At 40.8% G+C, this 19,417-nt stretch overlaps 1 protein-coding gene across 6 annotated transcripts in view; it reads right to left on the bottom strand.

The window, feature by feature from the left end:
• The window catches only part of RECK (reversion inducing cysteine rich protein with kazal motifs), a 1,181,658-nt gene that overhangs the window by 406,363 nt on the left and 755,878 nt on the right, over positions 1–19,417 (bottom strand). For all 6 annotated transcript variants that reach the window (XM_077269439.1, XM_077269433.1, XM_077269437.1 and 3 more), the window contains one exon: positions 5,855–6,067. In XM_077269439.1, coding sequence (XP_077125554.1) covers positions 5,855–6,067 — 213 coding nt within the window. The remainder of the gene's footprint in view (positions 1–5,854; positions 6,068–19,417) is intronic.

Raw genomic sequence — 19,417 nt, 5'->3', positions numbered from 1 at the left:
AGAAATTCATGAATAGCTGTTTTTTTGTCATTCTGCCTCACAAAAATCGGAATAAAAAGCGATAAAAACTGCCACATGTCCGAAAATGTTACCAATAAAAACGTCAACTCGTCCCGCAAAAAACAAGACCTCACATGACTCTGTGGACCAAAATATGGAAAAATTATAGGTCTCAAAATGTGGAGACGCAAAAACTTTTTTGTTATAAAAAGCGTCTTTTAGTGTGTGACGGCTAAAAATAATAAAATTTAAAAAATGTATTTATTTCCATTTTCCCATTAGGGTTAGGGCTAGGGTTAGGGTTAGGGCTAGGGCTAGGGTTAGGGCTAGGGTTAGGGCTATTGCTAGGGTTAGGGCAAGGGTTAGGGTTGGGGCTAGGGTTGGAGCTAAAGTTAGGGTTAGGGTTGGGGCTAAAGATAGGGTTAGGGTTGGGGCTAAAGTTAGAGTTAGGGTTTGGATTACATTTACAGTTGGGATTAGGGCTGGGATTAGACTTAGGGGTGTGTCAGGGTTAGGGGTGTGGTTAGGGTTACCATTGGGATTAGGGCTAGGGGTGTGTTTGGATTAGGGTTTCAGTTAGAATTGGGGAGTTTCCACTGTTTAGGCACATCAGGGGCGCTCCAAACGCGACATGGCGTCCAATCTCAATTCCAGCCAATTCTGCATTGAAAAAGTAAAACAGTGCTCCTTCCCTTCCGAGCTTTCCTGTGCACCCAAATAGGGGTTTTACACCAACATATTGGGCATCAGCATACTCGGGACAAATTGGACAACAACTTTTGGGGTCCAAGTTCTCTTGTTACCCTTGGGAAAATATAAATTTGGGGGGCTAAAAATCATTTTTGTGGGGAAAAAAAGATTTTTTATTTTCACGGCTCTGCGTTATAAACTGTAGTGAAACACTGGGGGTTCAAAGTTCTCACAACACATCTAGATAAGTTCCTTGGGAGGTCTAGTTTCCAATATGGGGTCACTTGTGGGGGGTTTCTACTGTTTGGGTACATCAGGGGCTCTGCAAATGCAACGTGACACCTGCAAACCAATCCATCTAAGTCTGCATTCCAAATGGCGCTCCTTCATTCCCGAGCTCTTCCATGCGCCCAAACAGTGGTTCCCCCCCACATATGGGGTATCAGCGTACTCAGGACAAATTGGACAACAACGTTTGTGGTCCATTTTCTCCTGTTACCCTTGGTAAAATAAAACAAATTGGAGCTGAAATAAATTTTGTGTGAAAAAAAGTTAAATGTTCATTTTTATTTAAACATTCCAAAAATTCCTGTGAAACACCTGAAGGGTTAATAAACTTCTTGAATGTGGTTTTGAGCACCGTGAGGGGTGCAGTTTTTAGATTGGTGTCACACTTGGGTATTTTCCATCATATAGACCCCTCAAAATGACTTCAAATGAGATGTGGTCCCTAAAAAAAAAATGGTGTTGAAAAAATGAGAAATTGCTGGTCAACTTTTAACCCTTATAACTCCCTAACAAAAAAAAAATTTTGGTTCCTAAATTATGCTGATGTAAAGTAGACATGTGGGAAATGTTACCTATTAAGTATTTTGTGTGACATATCTCTGTGATTTAAGGGCATAAAAATTCAAAGTTGGAAAATTGCGAAATTTTCGCCAAATTTCCATTTTTGTCACAAATAAACGCAAGTTATATCGAAGAAATTTTACCACGATCATGAAGAACAATATGTCATGAGAAAACATTGTCAGAATCGCCAAGATCCGTTGAAGAGTTATAACCTCATAAAGGGACAGTGGTCAGAATTGTAAAAATTGGCCCGGTCATTAACGTGCAAACCATCCTTGGGGGTGAAGGGGTTAAAAATGTCAGCTTGGCACGCAAAAAATAAGCCCTCAACCGACCCCAGACCACAACAAATGGAGACTCTATGAGTATCGGAAAATGGCGCAATTGTTTTTGTTTTTTAAGTAAAGTTTGGAATTTTTTTTCGCCACTTAAAAAGATAAAAGAGAACCTAGACATGTTTGGTGTCTATGAACTCGTAATGTCCTGGAGAATCAATGGCAGGTCAGTTTTAGCATTTAGTGAACCTAGGAAAAAATTCAAACAAAAAACAATTGTGGAATAGCACTTTTTTTGCAGTTTCACCGCACTTGGAATTTTTTTCCCGTTTTCTAGTACATGACATGGTAAAACCAATGATGTGGTTCAAAAGTACAACTCGTCCCGCAAAAAATAAGCCCTCACATGGCCATATTGATGGAAAAATAAAAAAGTTATGGCTATGGGAAGGAGGGGAGCGAAAAACGAATACAGAAAAACGGAAAATCCCAAGGTCATGAAGGGGTTAAAGTAAAATACCGTAATTGTACATCCCAGTTATGGGGTTGCACAATAGATGTGCAGGAGCCCCCTGTGTTTTACAGTCGATGCTCCACTATAAGGCTACTTTTACACTAGTCCGTTGGTACGGGCCGTCGCAAACCTTCGGCCCGACGGACAGTGTGTTAATGTAGCACAAGGTGGGCAGCGGATGCAGTTTTACAACGCATCCGCTGCCCATTGTGAGTTCCGGGGAGGAGGGGGCGGAGTTTTGGCCGCACATGCGCGGTCGAAAATGGCGTACTCGACGCACAAAAAAGTTACATGGAATGTTTTTTGTGCCGATGGTCCGCCAAAACACGACGCATCCGTCGCACGACGGATGCGACGTGTGGCAATACGTCGCAATGCGTCGCTAATGAAAGTCTATGGAGAAAAAAACGCATCCTGCGGGCAACTTTGCAGGATGCGTTTTTTCTCCAAAACGATGCATTGAGACGTGCGTCACACGACGCTAATGTGAAAGTAGCCTAATGAGAATAACTACTTACAGATATTTGCATATAGCTGTAGGGTGGGTCCCTAGAGTCCATTCCCCTGGTGGGCCCCAGACACCCCAGTCCGACCCTGATATCACTAGTATGTGTTTAATCTACATTAAACAAAGCTTTAACTTTTTTTCACATTATTTTTAGTCCCAAAAATGAACTTGAACATGTGATCCTTGAGACAAATATTACACCATAATACTTATACAATATACTGATTTAATAAGCTTTGATAAATGGAGGACACAGAGACTTCCAGTTGTCGTATACATATAGATAAGATAACATGCACATGACAACATCTGCAAGGAGTTTGTATGTTCTCCCCGTTTTTGTGTGGGTTTCCTCTGGGTTCTCCGGTTTCCTCCCACATTCCAAAAACATACTGATAGGGACTATAGATTGTGAGCCTCATCGGGGAAAGCGATGATAATGTGTGCAAACTGTAAAGCTCTCCGGAATATATTGGTGCTTTATAAATAAAGAGATTATTATTATGATATCCTATAGACTTTGATTGTGTAAGAATAACAGGGAATAGACCTGAATGCTTCTAGAAGACAAAAGTGTCATTGGGAACTTGGACACCCTGTACTCTGACCCATGTAAATAGTGACAACATTCCTTTCCCAGAGATTTGTTTGTTGGAATATGCCATAATTGATGTGTAAAGTATATGGTTAAGGACACCAACTGATTTGATGCTTTGTGACCACTGTGATGTCATCTCATCAACATAACTGGTCCATGTAGTGTGACAAACATTTATACACTATGTCATATCTGCTACGGTAGTTCTGACCACTGTCATGACCCTCAAACTATTCCGATCTCAGATGGTTAATTCCATACCTATATTGCAGTATTGGCTGTCACTGATAGGATACGGTACATACTGGTACTGTTGAATTGATGCTCAATCCCTTTCTAGCTGTTTCAGATGAATTCTATTCTTTTGGTCATCTTTTCAATTCATTTTTAGCTTATTGCGGCATTTATTTCTATTGATGTATGAAGGAAAAAATGTATTTTAATCTAATGGTCTCAAACTACTGCTATTAATTTATTTTTATGGAGACATGATTGTTATTGTTAAATTTCACCTGATGTGATCATCGGCTGTATACTGCACAGTATACTTTCTTTGCAAGATGCCTTGAATACTTGTTCAAAGTAACCCACTGAAAATAATTTTCACTATGCTACAACTGAAATTGCCCACTATAAGGCTGTCGTCACACTAGCAGTATTTGGTCAGTATTTTACCTCAGTATTTGTAAGCCAAAACCAGGAGTGGGTGATAAATGCAGAAGTGATGCATATGTTTCTATTATACTTTTCCTCTAATTGTTCCACTCCTGGTTTTGGCTTACAAATACTGATGTAAAATACTGACCAAATACTGCTAGTGTGACGGCATCCTAAATCTTAGGCCGGGATCACACACCGCGAGATACGGCCGAGTCTTGCAGGTTAAAAATAAGCTCTGGCACCGGCACTCCGGAGCAGAGCGTGCGGCTCCATGTATTGCTATGCGGCCGCACGCTCCACTCCGGAGTGCCGGTGCCAGAGCTTGTTTTTAACCTGCGATACTCGGCCGTATCTCGCTGTAGTGTGACTCCGGCCTTAGGCCGGCGTCACACTAGGCGTATAAAAATACGGTCCGTTTTTTACGTCCGGAATACACAGTAATTGTCTCAAAACACTGTTCCGTATTCAATGCGAGGATGCGATTTTTACGCACAAATTTATCCGTGTGTCATCCATATGGCATCCGCATGGCTTCCGTACAGCGATTTTTTCTCGCAAGCTTGCAAAATGGACATATCATGGATCCATCGGTTCAAATATTCTTAAAAACATATATAGTCTATATATATATATCAGTGAGACACATATATATATATATATATTTATATTTAATTCAGCGCTAGATAGCAGAAAAGCCGGTAATTCAATTGCCGGCTTTTCCTATCTCCTTCACAAACCCGACAGGATATGACACATGGTTTACATACAGTAAACCATCTTTTATCCCTTCTTTCATTACATATTCCTCTTTACTAATGTAACAAGTGTCTCTGTGTCAAATTTGGGGTCTCTAGCTATTAAAGGGTTAATTAAATCCCAGAAAAAATTGGCGTGGGCTCCCGCGCAATTTTCTCCACCAGAGTGGGAAAGCCAGTGATTGAGGGCAGATATTAATAGCCTATGGCGGAGAAAATTGCGCCGGAGCCCAAGCCATTTTTTTCCGGGATTTAACCCTTTAATTTAATAGCTAGAGACCCCAAATTAGACACAAAGACACTTCTTACATTAGTAAAGAGGAATATGTAATAAAATAAGGGATATGAGATGGTTTACTGTATGTAAACCATGTGTCATATCCTTTCGGGTTTGTGAAGGAGATAGGAGAAGCCGACAATTGAATTACCGGCTTTTCTGCTATCTAGCGCTGAATTAAATATAAATATATATATATATATATACACACATGTGTCTCACTGACATATATATATATATATATATATATATATATATATATATACACATATATATATATATATATATATATATATATATATATATATCTATTCTAAGTGTACACATTTATTCTACCTATTCTAGTCTGTCAGTGTGATTTCACTGTACACTGCACTTAATTGCCGGCTTTTCTATGGAACACCGCTGCGTATTTCTCGCAAGTCACACTCATGTTCCATGTTCCGTGTGTAATCCGTAATTTTCTCGCCCCCATAGACTTTCATTGGCAGATTTTTTACGCAGTACGCTGACAAACGCAGCATGCTGCGATTTTCTACGCCCGTAAAATACCGTATATTACGGATGCGTAGTATACGGCAGATAGGAGCTGCCCCATAGAGAATCATTGGGCCGTGTGCAATGCGTATTTTCTGGACGTATTTTCTGCGCTCATACGTCCGTAAAACTCGCTAGTGTGACGCCGGCCTAATAATTTGGATCGTATAGTAATGAGCACCACTTACTTGCAGATGATGCTCCCTCTAGATTTACTATGACACGGTTTAATCTGGAGTGAGCAAGCAATTGCCTTCCACATTTCAGGATGACATTTTTTAATATCTAGAACAGGAATATTCATGAAAGGCATTTTGATGCTTCCTTTCTCCCACAGCTTCATATCATTCATTGCTCCCTGGTCTGATTGAGCATTACAGCTTCGAAATAATTCAGTTGGCCTAAATACAAACAAAAAAAAAAAAGTTATTTATAAATGTTGCTTTTTTTAATAACTTTTTTTAACTTAAAAATAATCTCAGTAATATCTGCATGCACATGTATTGACATCAGCTACAGGAATAAAGGGGCACATTTTTCAGAGCGGAGGCTAGTTTTCCAGTATCCTGTTACCACATGATGTGCTTAAAAATGGAAAAAGAATCCAAGTGGAGAGGAATATATATAGAAGAAGCAATATTGCTGATTTTTTTTTGTGCTTGTATGAGTTTATTTGAATTCAATTTGCAGAAAAAATTAGGTAGGAACTCTGACCAAAGAGTCAGTATGGTTACTGTGATGCCAAATTTCTATAGGGCTTTTTTGCTTCACTACTCAAAAAGATGTAAAAAAAAAAAAATCAGTTGTCAAATTCTGAGAGCTAAAACTTTTTTACCTTTTTGTTGACAAAGTTGTACGAGTGCCTGTTTATTGCTGTGCATGCCGTAGCTTTTTATTTTTACTACAGTGAGGTTCATATGGTTTATCTCTTTTTAAATTCCATTTTGTTTTGGGCGGTGGTGTGAGGGTAGAGTTGAAAGGCAAAAATCTTCAATTCTGTAACTTTTAATATTTTTCCATTTTAAAGTTGATTGTATGGGATACATATTCTCTATATTTTGTTTAGGCACTTACACATGCAGTGCAGCCAAATGTTTTTTTTTTTTTTTTACATTTTTTACTAGTCTCATCAGGGGATTTCATCCTTTAATTGCTTCACAGCCTATACAATGCAGTGTACTAGTGATGAGCGAGCATGCTCGCCACTACTCGGTACTAACCCGAGCATCTCACTATTCAAGATGCTCGGAGCTTGTCAAGTATTTCCGGGGTTGCTAGGCTGGAGCTCGGGAACCCGTCCTGCATGTTTGGTGCTCTTTAGAGAGCAAATGAACATGCAGGGATTGTCTGCCATATACTGTAATGCCGCAGCCATGTTGGTTGTGGCATTACAGTGATTGAGTGGCTGCATAGCGTCATCAGGTCTATATCAGACCTGGCACCGCCATGCTCGTCACAGTCTGCTCCGTAATCAGGTAGTGTAGGGAGAGTTGCTGCTGAGATAGGAAGAGATTTGTTTGCTTTGTACTCAGTGTGGGTATACCATATACAACCCCTGGCAAAAATTATGGAATCACCGGCCTTTGAGGATGTTCATTCAGTTGTTTAATTTTGTATAAAAAAAAGCAGATCACAGACATGGCACAAAACTAAAGTAATATCAAATGGCAACTTTCTGGCTTTAGAAACACTGAAAGAAATCAAGAACAAAAAATGTGGTAATCAGTAATGGTTACTTTTTTTTAACCAAGCATAGGGGAAAAATTATGGAATCACTAAATTCTGAGGAAAAAAATATGGAATCACCCTGTAAATTTTCATACTCAAAAACAACACCTGCATCAAATTAGCTCTGCTCGTTAGTCTGCATCTAAAAAAGAGTGATCACACCTTGGGGAGCTGTTGCACCAAGTGAACTGACATGAATTATGGCTCCAACAAGAGAGATGTCAATTGAAACAAAGGAGAGGATTATCAAACTCTTAAAAGAAGGTAAATCATCATGCAATGTTGCAACAGATGTTGGTTGTTCACAGTCAACTGTGTCTAAAATCTGGACCAAATACAAACAACATGGGAAGGTTGTTAAAGGCAAACATACTGGTAGACCAAGGAAGACATCAAAGCGTCAAGACCGAAAAAAGCAATATGTCTCCAAAACAGGAAATGCACTACAAAACAAATGAGGAACGAATGGGTGGAAACTGGAGTCAATGTCTGTGATCGATCTGTAAGAAACCACCTAAAGGATTTGGGATTTACATACAGAAAAGCTAAACGAAAGCCATCGTTAACACCTAAACAGAAAAAAACAAGATTACAATGGGATAAGGAAAAGCAATCTTTGACTGTGGATGACTGGATGAAAGTCATATTCAGTGATGAATCACAAATCTGAATTGGGCAAAGTGATGATGCTGGAACTTTTGTTTGGTGCCGTTCCAATGAGATTTATAAAGATAACTGCCTGAAGAGAACATGCAAATTTCCACAGTCATTGATGCTATGGGGCTGCATGTCAGGTAAAGGCACTGGGGAGATGGCTGTCATTACATTTTCAATAAATGTACAAGTTTATGTTGATATTTTGGGCACTTTTCTTATCCCATCAATTGAAAGGATGTTTGGGGATGATGAAATCATTTTTCAAGATGATAATGCATCCTACCATAGAGCAAAAACTGTGAAAACATTCCTTGAAAAAAGACACATAAGGTCAATGTCATGGCCTGCAAATAGTCCGGATCTCAATCCAATTGAAAATCTTTGGTGGAAGTTGAAGAAAATAGTCTATGACAAGGCTCCAACCTGCAAAGCTAATCTGGCAACAGCAATCAAAGAAAGTTGGAGCCAGATTGATGAAGAGTACTGTTTGACACTCATTAAGTCCATGCCAAGCTGTTATAAAAGCCAGAGGTGGTGCAACAAAATACTAGTGATGTTTTGGAGTGTTTTTTTGTATGTTTGTGTTTCATGATTCCATAATTTTTTCCTCAGAATTGAGTGATTCCATAATTTGTCCCCTATGCTTGGTTAAAAAAATTAACCATTACTGACTACCACATTGTTTGTTCTTGATTTCTTTTAGTGTTTCTTAAAGCCAGAAAGTTGCTATTTGAAATTACTTTAGTTTTGTGCCATGTCTGTGATCTGCTTTTTTTCTACAAAATTAAACAACTGAATGAACATCCGCCAAGGCCGGTGATTCCATATTTTTTGCCAGGGGTTGTATAATACACCTATCAATCTCAACTAACAGTCCTTTTTAGGACTAATAAAGCTGCATAGATATCAGTGCTAGGCAAGCAGGCAGTGTATGTGGCAGTATACTCAAACTTACAGAAAGAATATGGGTCCCATATGACAAGTAATGTCCCAGTGACTTTATGTATTTACCCATAGAGTATCTAGATAGTAGGTGTATACTCCCAATACACATTTAAAAAAACAAACAAATCGGAGTTCCATACACATAAATTAGGTAAAACAATTACTCTGAGAGAGAAAATAACAATGCATCTAATAGCAGCAAAGCTTACCCATGGTGAGTGTAACACAATGCCCAGGGACCGGATCCACCCTTGACGCACGTTTCACGTAGGTTTTATCAAAAGGGAGTGTCACTCCTTATTTTCTCTCTCCTCAGTGATAGCACTGGCTTATGGAATAGCCTGAGGGGTTTTGCTTTATACTTAGGACAACTAGCTTTAGGAGTAACACTCTGGTTACGTGAACTATGTTTACATTTGATGCTGGATGCATCTATGGTCCGCATGACTAATAGTGATACATTAGTAGCACCATGGTGATACACATAATTGTTCTTCATGCCCGGGTGTCACTTTGTTTTTTTGATTATGTTAATTTGTGATATATCATGTAATGGTATTTATAATAAAATTTATATAATTTTTTTACCTAATTTATGTGTATGGAACTCCGATTTGTTTGTTTTTGTAAAAGTGTATGTGGCAGACTGCAGTGCATGTAGCAAGAGGGTCCATTCCAGTTCTGTCTGCTGCTGCTGCCTATTACAGATATTTCTAGACATAGCCCCAGGTATCAGGGGCCAGGAATAATTTTATTTTGGATCTAAATCCTGATTATTTGCTTTAAAAGCAATCCAGAGAATACCATGTTTCTTCTCCATTTGCTTGTTGGCACTGCAGAATACAGCCAGATCCTTTCCATATTACAGGGCTAAAAATCCAGCTATTTTAAGCTGTGGTTTGTCCGTCACATGGATCACATCAGTGTGCTCAAAATGTTGCCATTTCAGGCATCCATTTAAATTTTATTGCAGTGTCTTAGCCAAGTTATGCAGTCTAGGAGTTTTGTGGATATGATCCGCGCTGCTATGGAAATGAATGTCCAGGCGTCTTGCAGATAAAGATGATAGTTTTATTCCCAATGCGTTTCAAAGTCAATAGGGCTTCTTCCTCAGGGGATGCTTAGAACTTACAAAATCACTACATGCTGTTTTAATAGATAACACATTAAAATCTGGCGCCAGAAGGAATCACATGTCAAACAGTGTCAAAATTCATATAATTGACACATTGGTAAAGCATATGACAGTTGATGATTAATATTTAGTTTAAAAAATTCATTAATAATTTTACTATTACATTTACATATTTTGTTTTTTATTTTTATAAGTTCGTTCGTAAAAATGAACAGAAAAAAGAAAAAAAAGTCTGAGGGCATGAACCCACTCAAAATAAATTAAAATAAAAACTTGACATACTTATCACCTTCTCAAGCCACAGTTCCAGCCAGAGGAAATTCAATAAAAAAATTGAATGAGATTATATAAAATCGAAATTTCGTAAAAAATTACCATCATCTGTTAAAAGAACTATTTATTAATAATATTAAAACTATTAAATATTACAATTATATATTTCATGTGTATAAAAAAAGTATAAAAATATTCAAATATTAAAATGTGTTTGTGTTAATTTCATATGATATACGATAGGGTTAATTTACATATTATTAGAGTATATTAATTCATATATGAAAATTCATAATTACATCAAATTCATTTATAGAGCAGAGATTTGTTCTTGGAGAGACTATTATTCTGGGACCCAAGTCACTTATCTTTATTAATCAAATCAGTATCACTACAAGTATTAGAGATATATAATGTAGTTTCCAACTGCATACTTAGTATTTAGATGTCAACCTTCACATTGGAGACATATCCATATGCATATATGACAGTCAACCATGGTATAATATGAATTATTTACTATTTGTTACCATGCTCTTGACAGGATTACTGTAGCCTATCATCAACTACTACATAGAACTTAAAAAAAAAGATGATTGTAAGGCAATTATGTTTCTATAAAAACCATAATCTTATTCAAGCATTAAATCATTTAAAAACATATTGCCAAAATTAGGGAAATAAACAAACCAATACATCTCACACCATCACTAGTATTGACGTACAGAGCCAAATGACAAGCAGCTTCCTCCCATATTGGGTATTAGTGGGGAAATGGTATTAACCACAATAGTGTCATGTCGGACGCTGTTCAGACCAGGTCGTTCGACAGACAGCGGTAATTCCGCTTTTGACCACTATGTGCTCATTGGCGTCGGCTAGATTTTATCTAGCTGGTCCGGGGTTAATTAACCTGATGCTCGGATTGGAAGCTGGGCCATGCCCATTGCCTTTAAATAGTTCTCCTGAACATTGGGCGTCGCCGATTATAGCTTCTGTCTTGTGCGTTGTTATCTCGGTCTGGAGTGGTGAGCTAGTAGTTGGAGTATCGTTGCTGGTGGTGTATTTCCTTTTGTCTTATTTACTCCTTCCTATATTTTTATTTATTTTGCCCTGCACATTTATAGTGTATTCCTGAGTGACTGCGGCGTGGTGTATATTTTCCGTTATCCTTGTCTGTTCTAAATGTGGGTATTGGTGTATGATCTTTTCACTGGGTGGTGGGCGGTGGTTTCAGCCTAGGGTTGAAACAGGAGACAGGGCGAGGGTCGAGGCCTAGACATGCACACCATCAGTGTAAACTCTAGGTAGAGGATCAGTCAGGATTTCCCTAGTCTGAGGGAAATTGCAGGGGCCCGGGTTATTAGCTCTTGCCCACCTAGTCTCCCCGTGACAAATAGACAGATGGATAAAAACATAGTTTTAAAGTGCATAACCATACATCAATTTACCCTATATCCCGCCACTATTGATCACACATTCGGCCCCTTGAGAAAGGTGTCCGACACACGCGTCGGGGCGGACGCACGGAGCCCGGTGGCAGTAGCGGTGTACACTCCATCTAAGGTAATTATACCATCCCACTTATTATAGACCTAATGGGGTCTGGATGGGGTTTATGGAATGGAGAGGCAGTCGAATGTGACTCAATAGTGGCGGGATATAGGGTAAAGTACCAAGAATATCGTAGTTACTTACCGATAAAGGTATTTCTCTGATCCCATGAAGGCACCACGGAGAGAGGGATCCGCCCTCAGGGACCGGAAACCTACAGATGAAAAAGGCGGTACCTCTCTCCCACATCAGTTGGTTTACAGAGCCTTAGTAGAACTTCAGCTGTAACTTAAATGTTATTAAACAAAACTTTAATTTTAACTTATCAGAGGCACCGCGTGACTAAGTATTAAGACTAACTCTAGTGTTCACACTCACATGGGAGGGAATGTACGGGTGCCGTCATGGGATCAGAGAAATGCCGTTATCGGTAAGTAACTACGATATTTTTTTACCCCCATGACGACACCACGGTGTAACAATATACTGTATAGGTACTAAGAAATCTGATAGCGTGGGATAAAACCAGTCTGAGAGCAAAGCTGCAGTAAAAGATGTATTTAAACAAAACAGAAATGCAAACAGAACTAACATAGATATACCTGCAATTGTAACGACGTGCTCAGGACAATATGGTAAACAGGAAAGCAAACAGAACTAACACAGATATTCCTGCAATTGTAACGAGGTGCTCAGCACAATATGGTAATCACAGCACAGTGAATAGCGGGATGCGACCGCTAATATGAAGCAGTCCAGCAACGATATGACGAGGGGGCAAACAAGACACTTGACAAGGAAGTCCAGTAGGTTATCAGTGGAAATGCACACTTAAACTTAAACTTGGGAATCCAGCAGAAGTGAAGTAAAAATGCACACAGTACTTAAACGAGGAAGTCCAGCAAAACTTGATCATATGTGCGCGCAGCACTTGTTTGTGGAAGTTCAATAATATGCAGGTGGTGCATTGAGCATGAAGTCCTGGTGAAAGAGGATGAAGGGAAAAAGAGGGAGAAGCACTATCTATGCGTAGTAGATGAGTACAAAACTCTTTTGGTGAGAAAAGCAACACTAGAATCTTGCTCACCTGGTGTGGTTGTGCAAAGAGGCACAACACTGGGAAAAGTTTAGCAAACAAGGGAAATCCTTCCACAGGTGTGCTGCCAGTCACAGCAGTTCCAGAGGAGAGATGCAGCTGAAAGGGGTGAGGCAGACCACCAGAGTAGTGAGCAGCTGAAGCAGGGAGTTCTCCAGAACACAGGCAGAAACTCAGGAGCCAGCAGAACAAAATACTCAGGCACAGAACACCACATGACTCAGACTTAATCAGGACAGACAGGAAGTTCCATAACAGGGTGAGATCCAAGACTCCATCTTGGATCAGGGCGAACAGGAGCAAGGGAAGTCCGGAATCCTTACACATGGAGAGAATTTCATAGATGTACATTAGGGAGGGACCCCTGCCTCTAGAACCCTTCTGCCAAAGGTGAGGTCTGAAGAGGGAGTTAGGTCTAGTTGGTAGTGTTTAAAGAATGTGGAAGGAGACGACCAAGTGGCCGACCTACATATGTTCAAATGATGCTCCTGCTCTCTGCCCAGGAGGTCGCCACCGATCTGGTTGAATGAGCTCTGACTTCCTCTGGAATGGCTTCATTTCTTGATGAATACGAGAGGATGATGGCGTCCCTTATCCATCTCGCAAGTGTGGCTTTCGATGCTTTATGCCCTTTGTTTGGACCCTGAAAACACACAAGCAGAGACCTATCCTTCCTATAGTCCCCTGTGGCCGCTAGATATTGGACTAAACATCTTCTAATGTCTAGTGTGTGTAGATGTTCCTCTTTCCTATTTCCGGGATTTGGACAGAAAGAGGGTAACGAGATCTCTTGAGATCTATGGAAACGTGATGCCACTTCAGGAAGGTAGGATGGATCGGTTTTAAGGATTACCCTGTCATCCAGTATGCGTGTCAGAGGTGGATATGCTGACAGGGCCTGCATGTCACTAATCCTCCGTGCTGACGTTAGTGCCACAAGAAGGAAGGTTTTGAGAGATATTATTTTTAAAGAGGCTTGGGACAGTGGCTCAAAAGGTGCTTTGGATAGTGCGGAGAGAACTAGATTTAGATCCCAGGGAGGTGAAGTATGGTGTACCACTGGTCTAGATCTGGTCGAGGCCTTAATGAATCTCTTTACCCAGCGGTTCCCCGCCAAGTCACAGTTGTAAAGGGCCCCCAGCTCTGCTACCTGGACTTTAAGCGTGCTTGTTGCTAAGCCTTTTTCTAGCCCCTTCTGAAGGAACGCTAGTACCTTCTGAATTGGGATTTCCTCTGATAAACTGGCACCTGATACTGATAAAAATATCCGCCAAACCTTCCCATACGCTCTAGTAGTCACTGGTTTTCTACTTAGCAGAAGAGTGGAGACTAGATTTGAAGAGAACCCTCTCTTGATTAGAAGCTTCCTTTCAAATTCCAAGCCATCATATGCAAGTTCCTTACTTGCGGGTGACTTATCGGCCCCTGATACAGCAGGTTCGGAATCTCTGGAAGGACCCAAGGGTCTGTTAAAGACATTATCCTTAGCCATGGAAACCATGCTCTCTTTGGCCAAAAGGGAGCTATCATGATGACTCTCGCTCCGTCCTCCCTGATTTTTCTCATCACTAAAGGAATTAGCGCTATTGGGGGAAACACACAGGCTAGACGAAAATTCCATGGAATTGAAAAGGCATCTAGGGTCACCGGGTTCCCGCACGGGTCGATTGAACAAAAGGCCTGAGTCTTTCGGTTTTGGTTGTTCGCAAATAAATCTATTTCTGGGAGACCCCACAATTGTACTATGTGGTTGAAGACTGTCTGATTCAATTCCCACTCTCCCTGTTTGAGTTGTGTTCGGCTTAGAAAATCTGCAGTTTGATTTTCCGACCCCTTGATGTGAAGGGCTGACAGTAACGACAGATTGGTCTCTGCTAGTAATAGAATGGATTTTGTCACTTCCATTAGTGAACGAGATCTTTTGCCCCCCTGGTGATTTAAATAGGCTACCACCACCATGTTGTCCGATAATACCCTCACGTGATGGGAATAGAGGGAGTGTAGGAAGTGGATGAGTGCATATTTTACTGCTAGTTCTTTCATGTTTGAGGAACCCAGTTTTTCTTCCTACGACCATGGCCCTTGAGCAATTTGATTGTCTACATGAGCCCCCCAACCCCAAGGACTCGCGTCGGTAGTTAGGGTTATAGATGTTGGCCATACCCATGGCCATGAAAGATCAGGGGGATCTTAGTCCAAGTGTAGCAGAGTTCTCAGAAAAATAACTATATATCAATAGACTAATCCGAGGACTCTTTTAGAGTGAAAACCAGAGTTTAATTTGTTAAGGTCACAACCAGTCATACAGAATGCCAACGTTTCAGCCCAAAACCTTTATCAAGGCATTTATCTGTATGGTGGTAGAAGACAAAACTGATGAATAAAGGCACACAGGATATAGGCACTGCCGCTCAAGAAATAAGGTTATGGCCATACCCATGGAACATCCCTGGTTAGATTGTGAGGATCCACCCATCAAGCTGGAGAATGTATTGTTTGCAAGGACATTTTTAAGTGCTTTTCTAAATCCCCTTTTAACATAGAATCTGCTTCTAAGATCTCACACTGGAGGTCTCTGGTGTGACTCAGGGCCCATTGGACCGCTGGAAGACAGGCTGTCATCGATCCCAGTATGGACATTGCTTTTCATAGAGTTACTACTGGAGACTCTCTGAGTTTTTGTACCAGTTGAACCATGTTTGAAACTTTTTCCCCTGGAAAACCTTGTCGGTTTGAGTCTATTATTAACCCTAAGTATTGTTGTACTTGGGTTGGAATGATTCTGGACTTTGCTAGGTTCAAAATCCAACCTAGGTTTGTCAGGGATGTCATTACTTTGTTCAATTGTTGAGTGCAGTGGAGGGGAGTTTTGCCAACTACCAAGAGGTCATCCAAATATGGAACTATTAATATGTTTTGCTCTCTTATGTGAGCCATGACCTCTGCTATCAGCTTCGTAAATACCCTCGGGGCTACGGCTAGGCCGAAGGGAAGGGTCCTGAATTGGTAGTGCTTTAACTCTCCCTGCATTAATAATGCCACTCTGAGAAATTTCTGGTAGTCTGGGTGTATGGGCACATGGTAATATGCATCCTTTAGATCAATGACAGTCATAAAACAAGACGGATAAAGCGTTCTCATACATGTCTTTATTGTTTCCATCTTGAAAGTCTCTGTCACTAGATACTGGTTAAATTTTTTTAAATTTATTATGGTCCTATAAGTTCCGTCTGGTTTCGTCTGAAGAAACAGAGGAGAGTAGAATCCCATGCCTCTCTCTTGGTTTGGGACCTCCTGTAGGACATTTTTTGCTAATAGCGTTTGTATCTCCTTTTGAAGGCCCAGTTGTTCGGCCTCCGCTTTCCTTTGTGGTGTCATGACAAAGTGACGAGACGGCATTGTATGGAATATTAGTTTCAGCCCCGTTTTTATTATATTTAGTGTCCCAGGCTGGAAGAGAGTGTGCCAGTCTTTCTCCCACCTGGGGACCACCTTCATTGGGGTTGTTTTTTGGTGTCAGGCTTGTTGAACAAGTAGCCTTTTCCCTTAAATTTTTTATCGTCCCATCCTTCTTTCTGATTTTTTGGGGGCCTTCTAACGCATGAATTTTCTGTTCCGAAAGGACCATTTATATAATTTGTTAGGGAACCCCGGAAAGTCTTTTTTCTTGTCCCCCACTTTTTCCAGGATATCATCCAAGTTAGGGCCAAATAGGAACTCCCCTTCACAGGGTTTGAAACATAATTTGGATTTCGTTTGTAGGTCCCCTGGCCAGCATTTGAGCCATAAAGCCCTCCTTGCTGCATTTGAAAAGGAAGCAGCTCTTGCCGCCAGTCTAACAGAGTCTATAGATGTGTCTGCTAGGAACGCAGCTGCTCCTTTCATTATTGAGATTGAATCTAGTACTGATTCTCTTGGAGATCTATCTTTTAATTGTGCTTGTAAATGATCTAACTACACCATTAATGCTCTGGCGGTACATGTGGCGGCTATAGCTGCTTTTAGTCCCCCCCAGCAGCTTCCCAAGAATCTTTTAGAAATACCTCAGTCTTCTTATCCATAGGGTCCTTTAGGGTCCCCATATCTTCAAAAGGTAAAGCAAATTTTTTTCGCCGCTTTTGCAATGGCGACATCCAGTTTTGGTGCCATACTCCAGGAGGAACAGGCTGGGTCATCAAAAGGATATTTCCTTTTGGGATTAAGAGGACTTTTTTGTCTGGTCTCTTCCACTCTTTTTTTATTAGGGCATGTATTTTATCATTTACTGGAAATGCTCTTTGTTTCCTTTGTTCAAGACCGCTAAACATAAAGTCGTTTTTTTTGGACTTGGTCTCTACTAGTCCCATGGTTGTTCTTACCGGGGACTGTTGTGAAATTGGATTTTGGGCTCCCCCGGTGGCCACTGGTGGAATTGAACTGGTGTGCATCATCCCCTCTGTTCACCTGCTTCCATCAGGATGTGGGAGTCGCTATTTAACCTTGCTCCTCTGTCACTTCCATGCCGGTCAACATTGTAATCAGAAGCCTTTCTGTGCATGTTCCTGCTGCTAGACAACTCCCAGATAAGTTGGACTTTAGTCCTCGTTTGTTTTTGCATTTTGTTCCAGTTCACAGCTGTAGTTTCGTTTCTGTGTCTGGAAAGCTCTTGTGATCTGAAATTGCCACTCTGATGTTATGAGTTAATACTAGAGTCTTAAAGTAATTTCAGGATGGTATTTTGATAGGGTTTTTCAGCTGACCATGAAAGTGCCCTTTCTGTCTTCCTGCTATCTAGTAAGCGGACCTCAATTTTGCTAAACCTATTTTCATACTTCGTTTGTCATTTCATCTAAAATCACCGCCAATATATGTGGGGGCCTCTGTCTGCCTATCGGGGAAATTTCTCTAGAGGTGAGCCAGGACTATATTTTCCTCTGCCAGGATTAGTTAGTCCTCCGGCCGGCGCTGGGCGTCTAGGGATAAAAAACGTAGGCAACGCTACCCGGCTACTGTTAGTTGTGCGGCAGGTTTAGTTCATGGTCAGTTTAGTTTCCATCCTTCCAAGAGCTAGTACTTATGTTTGCTGGGCTATGTTCTCTTGCCATTGAGAACCATAACAGTTTGACCGGCCCCAAAAGGGTTAAATTAATTGACAGAGAAAGGAGAGAAAAGAGAAGTCTGCTGAAGATTTTTTTTTTTTTTTTTTTTTTCCCTTCCCTTCAGTTCTGAGTGTGCTTGTATTTGAATCTCTTGCAAGTCTGCCTATATTTCAGCCTTTCTCTCTCTCTCTCTCCTTCTAATCCTGGAATGGCTCTGTGTTCACCTGTTTAAAATGGATATTCAGAGTTTAGCTGCAGGTTTGAATAATCTCACCACGAAAGTTCAAAATTTACAAGATTTTGTTGTTCATGTTCCTATATCTGAACCTAGAATTCCTTTGCCTGAATTTTTCTCGGGGAATAGATCTTGCTTTCAAAATTTCAAAAATAATTGCAAGTTGTTTTTGTCCCTGAAATCTCGCTCTGCTGGAGATCCTGCTCAGCAGGTCAGGATTGTGATTTCCTTGCTCCGGGGCGACCCTCAGGATTGGGCTTTTGCATTGGCTCCAGGGGATCCTGCGTTGCTCAATGTGGATGCGTTTTTTCTGGCCTTGGGGTTGCTTTATGAGGAACCTCAGTTAGAGCTTCAGGCGGAAAAGGCCTTGATGTCCCTATCTCAGGGGCAAGACAAAGCTGAAATATACTGCCAGAAATTCCGTAAATGGGCTGTGCTTACTCAGTGGAATGAGTGCGCCCTGGCGGCGAATTTCAGAGAGGGTCTCTCTGATGCCATTAAGGATGTTATGGTGGGGTTCCCTGTGCCTGCGGGTCTGAATGAGTCCATGACAATGGCTATCCAGATCGATAGGCGTCTGCGGGAGCGCAGACCTGTGCACCATTTGGCGGTGTCTACTGAGAGGACGCCAGAAAATATGCAATGTGATAGAATTCTGTCCAGAAGTGAACGGCAGAATTTAAGACGAAAAAATGGGTTGTGCTTCTATTGCGGTGATTCAACTCATGTTATATCAGCATGCTCTAAGCGTACTAAGAAGCTTGATAAGTCTGTTTCAATTGGCACTTTACAGTCTAAGTTTATTCTATCTGTGACCCTGATTTGTTCTTTATCATCTATTACCGCGGATGCCTATGTCGACTCTGGCGCCGCTTTGAGTCTTATGGATTGGTCCTTTGCCAAACGCTGTGGGTATGATTTGGAGCCTCTTGAAACTCCTATACCCCTGAAGGGGATTGACTCCACCCCATTGGCTAGTAATAAACCACAATACTGGACACAAGTAACTATGCGGATTAATCCGGATCATCAGGAGATTATTCGCTTTCT

This window comes from Ranitomeya variabilis, chromosome 6 (assembly GCF_051348905.1).
Source record: "Ranitomeya variabilis isolate aRanVar5 chromosome 6, aRanVar5.hap1, whole genome shotgun sequence".
In the NCBI taxonomy this organism is placed as follows: Eukaryota; Metazoa; Chordata; class Amphibia; order Anura; family Dendrobatidae; genus Ranitomeya; species Ranitomeya variabilis.
This window is presented reverse-complemented; position numbering and strand designations above follow the sequence as displayed.